The 12,060-nt window shown below is 47.9% G+C and overlaps 5 protein-coding genes across 5 annotated transcripts; 2 read left to right on the top strand and 3 right to left on the bottom strand.

Annotated features, from left to right (window-relative positions):
- Positions 1–14: 14 nt before the first annotated feature.
- I303_105767 (uncharacterized protein) lies at positions 15–935 on the bottom strand (the record flags this gene model as incomplete). The annotated part of the gene is made up of 1 exon (XM_018409079.1): positions 15–935. One exon carries the CDS (start codon positions 933–935, stop codon positions 15–17), a length of 921 nt encoding a protein of 306 aa, XP_018261351.1.
- A 449-nt stretch (positions 936–1,384) lies between these two features.
- I303_105766 (uncharacterized protein) lies at positions 1,385–3,069 on the top strand (the record flags this gene model as incomplete). Its single annotated transcript, XM_018409078.1, has 3 exons — positions 1,385–1,538; positions 1,606–1,745; positions 1,807–3,069. The coding sequence occupies 3 exons, from the start codon at positions 1,385–1,387 to the stop codon at positions 3,067–3,069; spliced, it is 1,557 nt and encodes a 518-aa protein (XP_018261350.1).
- Positions 3,070–3,562: 493 nt separating this feature from the next.
- Positions 3,563–5,381, bottom strand: I303_105765 (uncharacterized protein; the record flags this gene model as incomplete). The annotated part of the gene is made up of 9 exons (XM_018409077.1): positions 3,563–3,778; positions 3,862–4,074; positions 4,211–4,283; positions 4,347–4,435; positions 4,511–4,633; positions 4,705–4,785; positions 4,888–5,000; positions 5,066–5,090; positions 5,187–5,381. The coding sequence occupies 9 exons, from the start codon at positions 5,379–5,381 to the stop codon at positions 3,563–3,565; spliced, it is 1,128 nt and encodes a 375-aa protein (XP_018261349.1).
- A 558-nt stretch (positions 5,382–5,939) lies between these two features.
- On the bottom strand, positions 5,940–7,426 carry I303_105764 (uncharacterized protein; the record flags this gene model as incomplete). The annotated part of the gene is made up of 8 exons (XM_065969240.1): positions 5,940–6,181; positions 6,259–6,342; positions 6,406–6,561; positions 6,638–6,765; positions 6,865–7,020; positions 7,088–7,105; positions 7,166–7,224; positions 7,298–7,426. The coding sequence occupies 8 exons, from the start codon at positions 7,424–7,426 to the stop codon at positions 5,940–5,942; spliced, it is 972 nt and encodes a 323-aa protein (XP_065825312.1).
- A 389-nt stretch (positions 7,427–7,815) lies between these two features.
- Positions 7,816–10,841, top strand: I303_105763 (uncharacterized protein; the record flags this gene model as incomplete). Its single annotated transcript, XM_065969239.1, has 12 exons — positions 7,816–7,941; positions 8,009–8,319; positions 8,405–8,498; positions 8,570–8,704; positions 8,767–8,983; positions 9,047–9,140; positions 9,203–9,356; positions 9,411–9,852; positions 9,909–10,023; positions 10,079–10,235; positions 10,300–10,461; positions 10,545–10,841. 12 exons carry the CDS (start codon positions 7,816–7,818, stop codon positions 10,839–10,841), a joined length of 2,304 nt encoding a protein of 767 aa, XP_065825311.1.
- Positions 10,842–12,060: the final 1,219 nt, after the last annotated feature.

Raw genomic sequence — 12,060 nt, 5'->3', positions numbered from 1 at the left:
CCGTTAAGTCATGATTATAGAGTAAGGGTAAACCACACTACCACCCCGCGTTCCTCTTCGCCCTTTTTAGCCAGACTCTCGTCATATTCGTCCCACTTCCCATCCCCCCTCAACCTGACTTCCCCCTTATAATCGACCGTGAAACCTCGTTCTTTCGCCGACACCAAGAATCGTTCGACAGGTCCTCTGCCTGTATGTAATCCTGCTGTGATATGGGCTATACCATTCTCGGCAAGTAAGGAAGTTATCGAATCGAGCAGGATGGAATGAGAGGAAGTCGTCCATAACACGTCTGCAGCCAGTATCGTGTCGAATTTCTTCGGTTTCGGTGATTCAGTGGTTGTTGGGATCAAAGCGAGTAAAGGGGAAGTATTTTCTCCCCAGCAATGACCCATCACTTCCCATTTTTTCAATTCCTTATCCCCTTCTTCGTCGCTCTGCTCAGATCGTGCGTTTTGCGCGGCCGTCTGCTCGAGGTCGAACACGAGACTGCGCTCCGCTCTGGAGAAATTACCTCGTAGTACATCTAACACTTCATCAATCGGATAATCGGTCGATACCACTTTCCGCGCATCATTCAAGAAAGACACAACGCCAGGTAACCCAGCTGCTGAACCTAGCTCTATCACGTTCTTACCCTTGACATCGATGATGCGTCGACAAATCAAGTCCGCAAGGTATATAGCCGAGGGCCAGACGAGTTGGGCTTGGAGCGTTGTGTAGAACTTTGAAGGTGGTTCAGGTATCTTCAATCTTACTGAGCGTATCTTATCTCTGCTGCCTTGATCTCCGGTAGACCCTTCAGGCGGATTGTAGGTGTAATACCCATCTTTAGGATCCGGTGCGAATCCGATTGGCGGTATGGAGAAGAGGGTGAAGAGCGAGGAATCGAATATATCTTCTAGGTCTTCATCGTCCCGCTCGCGCTCGGGCATCCCGCGGTAGCAAGTGTGTTAAGCTGGACCTTCCAGCTATCGAGGCGCGGGCCGAGACAGACTACACCACTCAGGACCGAATCTGGCGCTGTTGTTTGTTCTCATTTTGTGATTGCATCTTTGCAGCTTCGACGAAGACATTCCTCAACGCATGACTCCTCACTTCCCACTTTATCAGTCATTACGTAATGGTGCATGTTATGATCGACGGTGGTTGCCGCTGATGACCCTTATAAGTTGCATTATGCGCCCTAGGAATTTAATGTTGGTGCAACTCAATCGGACTCCTTCCTTTCTTCGTCTCTACGAAACTTCACAATCTCTCCTGTCGACTTGCATTCGGACAAGAGCATCGTCCTATGATCAAATCGGCTTAGACTTGAACTCTTGGAGGGACTGCATCAAGCCCTTTGCAAGTGTATGATTGGATCGAGCAATGATCTCGAACAATGACAATCCATATACCTCTTGAAACGGACAATCTTGACGCTGGCCCATCGACTCCGCGACCGAGATACGTTCACGAGAGCAGATCACATCAAGATGATCTGACAACGATCTTGCAATGCTTGAAGGACTCGAAAAGGATAGTTGTCGTTTCTGGTAAGCTGCATGTGCGAGTGGTTTGTAGCGTAGCAGCTTACGACCTCTCTTCGTTCCACATCGACAGGTGCAGGCGTATCTACTGCTGCGAATATACCGGATTTCCGGTCCAGCTCCGGGCTATTCAGTGATCGACGTGCCGACAAAGGCAAAGGCAAAGCAAGGGAAGTGGATCCGAAAGATCTATTTCATGTAAAAGCCTTGTCCGTAAGTCCTGACTTTCCCCTAAAACTGCAGTGCACGGCTGCATTGCTAAACATCTATGAAGTCTCCCTCCTCGCTGGACGCTCACCATGCTCTCATCAACACTCTTGCCTCTCTATCGGACTGTGCCTCCCCAACGCCGTTTCATCAGTATATCGCCTCTCTATCTCGCGATGGTCGCTTGCTACGTTGCTACACCCAAAATATCGATGCGTTAGAATCTAAAGCCGGTCTACGACTTGGCATACCGTCTTCGCCTTCGCCAAAGTTGAAATCGAAGTCAAAGTCAACGTCACGAAATATCAGTTTGAAAACGCAATACGCGGATTTCGAGTCACCCTCTCTAGAACACCTATTAGACCCCTCTCTGCTCGATACTACTCCTAAATCTCCACCTCGCCACGAAGCCGAAGTACAAGCTGTACCGCTACACGGCCTACTCACCCATCTCAGATGCACATTATGCCACACCAAAGTGCCCATGTCGGATTACCTACCCCTACCGCCCCATCCTGTTCCTTGTCCCTCATGTAAATTCCATGCAGAGCTGCGCGATGCATTATACGAACGGCGGCGCTCCTCGGGCATGCTCAGAGCGGACGTCGTATTGTATGGCGAAGAACATCCGCAGGGCGAAGTGATAGGTCAACAAGTGGAGAAAGATCTGAAAGTTGTAGATTGTCTTTTGGTAGTTGGGACTACGTTGAGTGTGCCCGGTGTGAAGAGGATAGTCAAGGAGATGAGTAAGAAATTACATCATACCACTTCAGCTTCGAGAGGAAAAGGAATAGGAAAAGGAAAGAGAAAGGGGAAAGTAATTCTGATCAACTCAGAATACCCGAAAGGACACTGGGAAGGGGTATTTGATTATTGGATATCGGGCGATATTCAGGAAATCACGACCCGGTATCTGGCGAATCCCGATTACCTCGAACAGCAAGAACCGGTGCGGACGACGACCCCTAGGCAAAGTAAAGAAAAAGATCCGTCAACGCCGAGGAAAAACAAGAAGACGAATGGGACCGTGTTCCCGCCTACGCCAGAGTCTCTGGATAGATCGGACAGGCAAAAATCCAGAGTTAGCGATAAATCAGGATCGGCCTGGGAGGAGCATCGGTTTGCTACTCCGACGACTCCGACGAAATCAACGAAAAGAGGTCATAAAGAAGTGGAAGTTGTTATTCCTTCGCCTGTGTCGACGAAGAAGAGGAAATGTACCAAAAAAGAGGTCATTGTGGAAATCAACAGGGAGAGGGAATCCACTCCTACTCCTACTCCTACTCCTACGCCCGTGTCCGAGCCTGTTCCTACGTCTATATCCCCTTGACACTCAGATACCTCAATCAGACCCAATCGCTTAATTGCATGTGGGGGCTCATCATGTTGTACTACATCTTTCACTTTGCCTTTGCCTTTGCCTTTGCCTTTACATTTCTGTGTCTGTCGGTCTGTTCAATGACCTTGTTGTCTCTCTGTACTTGCACGTAGTCACGTTCTCTTTATACTCATTCTGGTATCTGACGAAGGATGTCTCCCGCGGATTCGTCTTGTTGATATAATCAATGAACAAAACTTGAAGCACTCGCACGACTGACGAGTTCTTCTGCCCACAGAGCATAAATCATTTCAGTTTAGGTCCAGCGATCATTTTCATGTTCCCAAGTGACCCCATCACATGCCATAACTGCATTATTGTATGGCTTGACCTGATTGAATGAGGTTTGGCATAGGTCCATCTATATACATCCCGTCCACTCACTCTGCCATCTTTCGCACACCTTCAGTCTCTGCGCGGTACCATAGGCTGCATCGATCCAGATCTACTTGGACCTCTTGTACACCTTAGCCAAGAAACTTCTGAAGACCTCCTTCTTCAATCCCGTTCCAGCCTCGTCCACTTGCTCGATCAATCCGTTGATCTTCTCATACCATTCCTTCTCGTAAGCTTCGAATCGCGTGGGGATGGAGATGGGTTCTTGGCTGAAGATGGCTTTTACTTTAGCTTCGGATTCGGAATTCTTTTGCCCGTAATTTTCCTGTCAAACCCCACAGAGCAATTTTATCAGAATTACACGCCAGCATAAAAAGGCGAGATAACACAACATGACGCATGACTCACATCAAGTATCTGCCTTTGTTCCGGCGTTGCGAACTTCAACGCGGTGTTGACGTTCCACGAGCACTTGTTATCCAAGATATCCGTACCGATTTTACCGATGTGTTCGGGTTTACCGTAACAGTCCAAGTAGTCGTCTTGGACTTGGAAATATTCTCCAAGGGGAATGAGGATTGAGAGGGCTAAGTCGTATGCCGATTTGGCGTCAATGCCAGTCTGCAATAATAGTTGTCAGCGCTGGAAAATGTGATGGCCGATGCAAAAAGCAGAGCAGGAGGTATCAGAAGGGCATGCCATCTAATCGAAACAGAGAGCACTGGGACTCGAATGAGATTACCAAGACGACACTCACCATGTGCATGGCCAGAGCCACGGGGAGATAGAAAGAGTAGAAAGCAGTCTTGTACACCACGATTAAGTGGTGTCTATCCATCATACATCATCAGCTGACCGGCATCTTTTAGTTATCAAGTTGAAGGGCAGCTAACTTTTCAAGAGAGAATTTGTTCAGATCGACGTGATCCTCCGGAGCAGTAATCAGATCTACTAATTGACCGAGCTCAGTTTGGAAAGTGGTCTGTATGCATATCCATATCAGCCGATGCTCCCTCCGACAACTTTTACGACGAAGGGTGAAGCAGATCTGACATACCTCGAGGAAAAGCTCAATCAGGTCAACGTAATATTTCTCGGATCTGAAATGCTTCTTCAACAGATGGTAGATTGCAGCTTCGAGCATAAAAGCATCGTTGATAGCGATATTACCGACGTTGGGCTTCAGATGTAACAGAAGACAAATGAAATCAGTTGAGCGCCGTCCATTTCGCTAGGTGTGGTGTAACTGACCATCTTGTACCAACATGGTTGACCTCGTCTAGTTACGCTTTGATCCATTATATCGTCTGCGACGAGGAAGTATGCTTGGAGCTGAGATGGCCAAGCATCAGCTATCCATACGAATGCAGCTCTCGGGCCGATGACGTTTGTACAGCTGCACTTTGTACAGATCTCAAGCTTCTGATGACTCACGAGTTCCACACACCATCCTAAGATTGCGGCTTTCTTATATTCCTCATCTTCAAGTTGTCTACCCTTAAGAATTTCGACGGTATCTACCACCGACATACCTCTGTTGAGTTTACCTGTATTCGCAGTACGTTTATCAGCTTCCAGTTGAGATATCATTTCGAAGCGATTTATTGCTGACCTCCTGGGGTATTGTGGTATAACACCTATCATATTGAATATCCGGGCAATCAGCTCGGGTATCAAGCTATTTACTAAGGGTGAAACATTACAATGTACAGAAGCGGGACCATGGGACGCACCTTTTCATACCAATCGACAGCATCTTTAGGCATACCCTCCCCCTTGACATAGCTCAAGAGCTCCTCAGCAATGACATCGAAAACAGCTTCGAATTTGGCTCGTCTAGCTAGTTTCGGATCAGACGAGTTGATGTCGTCCGTCTTCTGTCTTTTATAGGTGTGCCCGTCAATTTCGGGGTTGAGCGAAGAAGACATTGTGAGAGGGTTTAAGATTGGGACAAAGAGAGTAAGAAGGAAAAGAGTGTGATGATTCTACCTTGGGTATATATGTATGTTGGATGGACTGAAGGAAGGAAGATAGAACAGTTGATGGATGGCTTTTTATTGTTTCTTCTCTACGAGTACGAGTAAATATCGTATCATGCATCCATCTCACTAAAACGCGTCAACACGTGGCGAAAAAAGATCCGAGAGTCCGCATTGACCTTCAATTCTGCTGCGTAGGCGAATTAGCCGATCCGATCAAGATGCTGTATGAAGCCGAATGGCAAGTCTGTATATACATGACACCATCTATAAGAGTGAAAGGTTCCAGTTGTTCGCTACATATCAATAAGATGACAAACTCTCCGTTCATCTACCAAGCTATATGGCTCGTACCGCTCGTACCGCAGTCTAATCCTTCCTTCTTGACTTCTTGCTTCGATCTTGGCCCCTTGGGTCTATCGATCTTTGGTCTATGATGATATACCTCCTGAGATGCATGATCCTTCCTCCTAGCCCTTGCCGTGCAACACGAGCTGTCAGGGAGGATTAGACATTATTGTCCGTCGCCCGCTCTCCACCTCCTTCAGCCGCTCCGCCATCCTGAGCGCTGAGCAATCCAGTAGTTTCGCTGACGGCTTCTTGTGCAGCTCTGACTTCGCCCACTGTAACGACTTCCTCAGGCGGGATCTCGGTTCCAGGAGGAACGGCGATAACTCGTCCAGAACGAGTTCTTCTGTGTCTCTTAGCTCGCTTAGCGGACTTTCCAGCTGCCCATGGTTTACCGGCACCTGGCATTCAAACATATTGCGCGTCAGCTATACTGTACAAGCAGCTCTTCGCTTCAGCGTTAGCTGATCTGACGTACGGGCGGCAAGAGCGGTGAACGTGAGTAAGAGGGCCATGATTCCAGACACGATTGTTGAGCTGACACCGTAATAGAAGGATTGGTCTGTCGATTTACGCTTGATCAGCTGTGAATTTACTGCGTGCTGGCATGGGTAGCTGAACACACCTAGATGACTGCCTTTCGCTTCGAACCGCTCATCAGTCCTGAATACATGAAGGATCAAGGCGATCGACAGGATTTGTAGGATACAATGAATGAGCATAGTTCCAGAAACAAGTTTCCATTGTTGTCTTCGTGCCTTTGCTCTTGCGGTCCTTTGGCCTGAATCAAACACAGATAAGTTAGTTACCGGCCTGAGACATGGCTATAATTCGTCCAATGACCAGCTCGTACTCACCTCGGTGTAAGAAGATGAAAAGCAAGCTGATCAGACTCGCTAAGCAAGGTACGAGTGATAATTGGGCGGCATAGCCAGACGTAGACCAAAGTACGCAGAACTTCTCGCCAAATTGCTGACATTCCGACCTACCAGGTCTTGTCAGCATATCTGCAGAGACATACTTCGGAAAGATACCTGGCGACTCCAGCAGCCGGAAGTATGGGCTGAATTGGACGCTTACTCACCTAGTAGGGAACGCTTGACAGACCCATCCATCTCCATCCCCATATACAGGGCCATTGATGGGTCCCAGATCCCACCCTTCGAAGGTCTGACCAGTGGCAGGTGGATGAGACGGCTGAAGGAAGGTAGCATTGGCCACAGGTGTCGATCTGGTACATCTAAATCATCAAATACCAAACATCAGTTCGGCCGAATCGTCGGTTACACGCACAGAAGCAGATTTACCTTCTGTACAGTCCGTATCTACATCAAGCAGATTCAGTATCAGCACGCTTAGGGATACAGAAGAAGGACTTGGCTTACCTAGTTTCGAATTGTGTAGGACCTGGATTGCGAACTATGACATGCAACAAGCTTGGGACCTGTTATATCACTCAGCATTTCGATCGGGAGACACGCAGATGGACAGCTAGAGGAGAAAGTGTCAGGACTCACGTAGATATTGAGCAGTGTAAGAGTGGTTGCAGCTAGTAGGAAGATGAGCGATACGAGATAAGGTGATTTTCGCATCGTGTAATGCCGTTTTATGACGGGAGGAGCGGAGTGATGAACGTGGCCCGGCATCTTGTTAGTCGATTTCCCACCAATGCACCTTCACCAAGCTCTATCGTTACGATGGGTGTGATTTCGATCGAGTGCTTGAAGACTGCTTCGTTACCTCAGTCGACTATGAGACTCAGGCAAAGTATGATGAGTCGAATTGAGTAAACAAAGGATAGAGAACAGGTAATCACCTTTTACTGATATGCGAACGGACCGTCACCGTAGCGGACCCAGGGAGTAAAATGTCGTGATGTCATCTCATCTTTGCCACCGTGGGAAATCCTCCTTCGATCACCCTTCACATAGAACCGGGTTGCTAACTTACATGCACACTCAGTCGTCAAAAGATGGTGTACCAGCACACCCAAACATAGCCCATCAAGATCCACTATGATATAACAGAGCTCAGCATGGAAGTCGACCAGAGCGGCAGGAACGATGACGCTGAGGCTGAGGCGATCAACCATGAGCCCGCAGGGCCCAAACCGATCAGGAAACTGACTAAAGACGTGATCAACCAGATCGCAGCTGCCGAGGTGAGTCTCGGTTGAAATACAATCTACGTCTGTGCATGCATAAGCTGAACCCAGACTGGCTCTCTAGATCATCCATCGACCCTCTAATGCAATCAAAGAATTGCTCGAAAACTCCCTCGACGCAGGAAGCTCCTCGATCAAGATCACTCTCAAAGACGGCGGCCTTAAATCAATCCAAATTACAGATAACGGCCACGGTATCAACAAGGCGGATTTACCCCTTCTATGCGAACGATACGCTACTTCGAAAATCGCTCAATTCGAGGACCTACAGTCGTTACACACGTACGGGTTCAGGGGCGAGGCGTTGGCCAGTATAAGTTATGTTAGTCATGTTGAGGTGGTCACGAAGACCAAAAATGATGGATGTGGATGGAAGTAAGTCATCCTGTCCCCCGCAAGATCCGCCTCTTGCAAATCCGTGTGACATTTGTAAACTGATCGACGAGCTTCATCACACCAGAGCGATCTACCAAGATGGACAGCTTATACCCTCCAAGCCTGGTGCTCCCGCTGAGCCCAAGCCCACAGCAGCGAATGACGGGACGGTCATAACGGTGAGAGTCCAACTCATTCAATCATATTCGTACTCCAGATAGTCTTCAAGCTCACTAACAGTTGCTGATAGGCCGAAGACCTGTTCTACAATATGCCATTGAGGAAAAGAGCCTTCAAATCTCCCTCAGACGAATATACGAGGGTCTTAGATGTAATCACCAAATATGCGGTACACAACCCTCATGTAGCATGGATATGCAAGAAGGTGCGTCTCCCTACATTCAACCCTCTGGCATCGGATCACTAAGCGCATTCGATGGATCACAGGCAGGAACTTCTCTGCCAGACGTGTCTACTCCGGTAAATTCGAACATACGAGCGAATATAGCCAATCTATATACCCCTTCGTTAGCCAATGAACTCCTAGAGATCCCTCTTACCACGTTGAAGCCCGAGGACAAGCTGTCTGCGAAATGTAGTGGATGGGTCAGCAACGCCAACAGCAACTGGGCTAGGAAAGGCGGTTGGCTTTTGTTCATCAATAGCACGTATATCTTCAGTTGACATTTTACGACATATACTGACTGCATAAGTGGATATCGGTCAGACCGACTCGTCGAGTCCACCAAAATCAAGAAAGCGATTGATGCGCTGTATACTGCCTATTTACCGAAAGGAGCCAGTCCATGGGTATATCTCAGGTCAGTCCAAGTCTCCCACAAGACGTGCAATCGGTATGCCGACAAGTATTGCGTCTGAGTAGTTTAGAGATCGATCCTGCAAAGATCGACGTCAATGTCCATCCCACCAAATCAGAAGTCCATTTCCTCAATGAAGACGAGATGATCGACGGGATCATTGGAGTCGTGCAAGCCGCGCTAGCTGGCGCAAACACTTCTCGGTCATTCTCCGTCCAGGTGAGCCGGACGACGCGTACGTATCAACGTTGCTGACTTACAATTTTGTGATAGACCCTCCTTCCGGGAGCTCAACAGCCCAGTAATGAGAAACGTGGAGAATCGTCAACCTCTGCTCAACCGGCTGTCAGAAAACCTGCACCGAATTACAAAGTCCGTATGGACCCTTCGAACCGTACTTTAGACTCGATGGTGACTGTCATCGATCCGAGTCAGCTATCCGGGTTTGCCGAGTCGAACACTCAGCTTCTGGACGGTCTTCGACCCGCAAAAAGACGTGCTGTAGTGGAGGGCAGTGCCGAAGAGCCTTTGACTATCGACGATGAGGAGGAAGAACCCATTGATGAGGGAGGAATTTTGTGGAATGACGGATACGCAGGGAATGGAGATAGCAAGGGAAAGGGGAAGGGCAAGGAGAAGGAAATTCCGGAAAGTCGATGCGAATTCGATAGTATACAGGAACTGAGGCAAGCTGCGAAAAAGGGCGGAAATACTGGTGAGTCAGGTTCTGTATAGACGATCAAAAGATCGCTGACTGACGAGCTGGTACAGACCTCAATGAGATACTTCGCCGGCATGCCTTTGTTGGCATAGTCGACACCAGGTTATGTTTGTCGTTGATACAACACAGTACGAAGCTGTATCTTGTCAACCATGCTTCTTTAGCGTAAGTGCTACTTTAAACCCAATTGAGATTCGCATGTTGATTTGTGGCGATGTAGTGACGAGCATTTCTATCATATCGGATTAAGGCAATTTGGCGCCTTTCATAGATTACGTCTTGAACCGCCTCCGAGCTTGAAGGATCTCTTGAATCTGGCAGCGGCAGATGAAGTTGGTCTGAAGGATGCGGGTCTGGATGTTGACGACGTGGTACAGGTCAGTAATCTTGAATATCTCTCAACCACCAATCAGCGGATTGGAGCTGATGATATCTGAATAGGATATATTCGACCTTTTGATGGAAAAGAAAGAGATGATAGATGAATATTTCTCTCTATCAATCTCCGACGAAGGGCAGATCGAAACTTTACCGATGCTTTTGAAGGGGTACACGCCCAATTTGGATCGATTGCCCCATTTCTTATTATGTCTTGGTACGCAGGTGAGCCGCTTTTCGCGTAGGTTCTGCAACCAAATTTATTGGGTTGCGCCAAGCTGATGCGACTTATTTTGTCCTTCGAACAGGTGAATTGGGAATCGGAGAAAGAATGCTTCGCCACGTTTTTACGAGAACTAGCGTTCTTCTACTCTCCCCGGCCCTTCTCAGATCATCCTTGTGGATCGCAGAGTGACGTTGACAAGGACGAGGACGGGGACGAGGCTCATCCATCCGCGGAAGAAAAGAATCATCAATCATGGCAACTTGAACACGTCCTCTTCCCGTCGTTCAGACGATATACGGAATGGCCAAAGACGAAGATGGGAGATTTCAATATGGTAGCTAATCTCCCGGATCTCTTTAGGATCTTCGAGCGGTGTTAGTTCGGCGATTGCCAGACCTCGTTTCACCCGTTTCGTGTTGTATAACCCATGTACCGTATTGCCGATGATCACATCCTTGGAGAAATGTTAGTATATCTCTCCACACTGAGAAATCTGGACGGGGTGCCCCTCAAAACTCTTCTTTGGTATTACGTATCTCGGTCAAAGCCGCGCGCAGACGGCTGAGCCGATGAACCAACGATAAGCCCAAGAATCGAAGCTCAAGGTTCGCTTCTATGAGCTTTGTCCTGCCTCTCGCGCAGACCTTTTTGCCTTGACCAGTCTTGGTCATTCCCCGTCGGTCCCTCGAGCATTCAATCCATTTCTTCCGTATCACTGCGTGTACATGTGCGATCATATGTAGCACGTATCCAAGGTGTCTGACGGTTTCAATTACCATCCGCTCTGCAGTGGCAGTGAAAGGAGGGTCGTCAGAGTTTTTTCTGCAAAAAACTGAGGAAGCTAAATAACCGCGTGGTCTTAGCGTGCATTCGGCAATCCCTATCCCCTGAAAACGCATTGTCCGTCTCCGGGTTTTGTACCTTTTGCCTTTGCTTGCCGATCGTTAATTCCTGATTAAGCTCGGAATTGCCGCCTGCTATCTAAACTTGATACACCGAGCAGTGCTTGCCATGATTTTCGTGCTACACTTGCACACATTAGACCGCGGGCTCCGAGAAAGCTGGCAAGTGTTTGCATTTAGCATGTCGTGACTTTGACTAGAAGGTCAAAGAAATTGTCTTGAAGCGCATATGTCCGAAGGTAACCGATACCGAACTGTCAAATCAAACGAATCTTAAGAGGGGCACTTGACTCAAAGGAGTTCAAAGGGATACCAAATTGGAAAAATCAAAATAATTACTCTACTAGAGTAATTGTAATTTAACAACGACTAGCACAAAGGAAGGTCTGCTGGGTCCTTTATTTTGACATTGTTTGACACAGACACCACCGCAATATACCTAGGACGATTTCCGAAAGAAAGACGTCGTCTGACCACCGAGGGACAGAGGACAATCAATCAACTTCCCTTATCGTCATCTGACGCACCACCATCATCCCAAATAAATTGACACACTTCGCTTCCTTATCTTCTCTGTGTCATAGCCTCGAGATACGTACATGTGTATAGGAGTATCGACGAGTTCAGTGATACAAGAAGAATAGTTTCAGGCTATCCCGATTCTCCATAAAATTGGAATCTCGTCAACATAGCTCT

This window comes from Kwoniella dejecticola, chromosome 7 (assembly GCF_000512565.2).
Source record: "Kwoniella dejecticola CBS 10117 chromosome 7, complete sequence".
NCBI lineage: Eukaryota > Fungi > Basidiomycota > Tremellomycetes > Tremellales > Cryptococcaceae > Kwoniella > Kwoniella dejecticola.
This window is presented reverse-complemented; position numbering and strand designations above follow the sequence as displayed.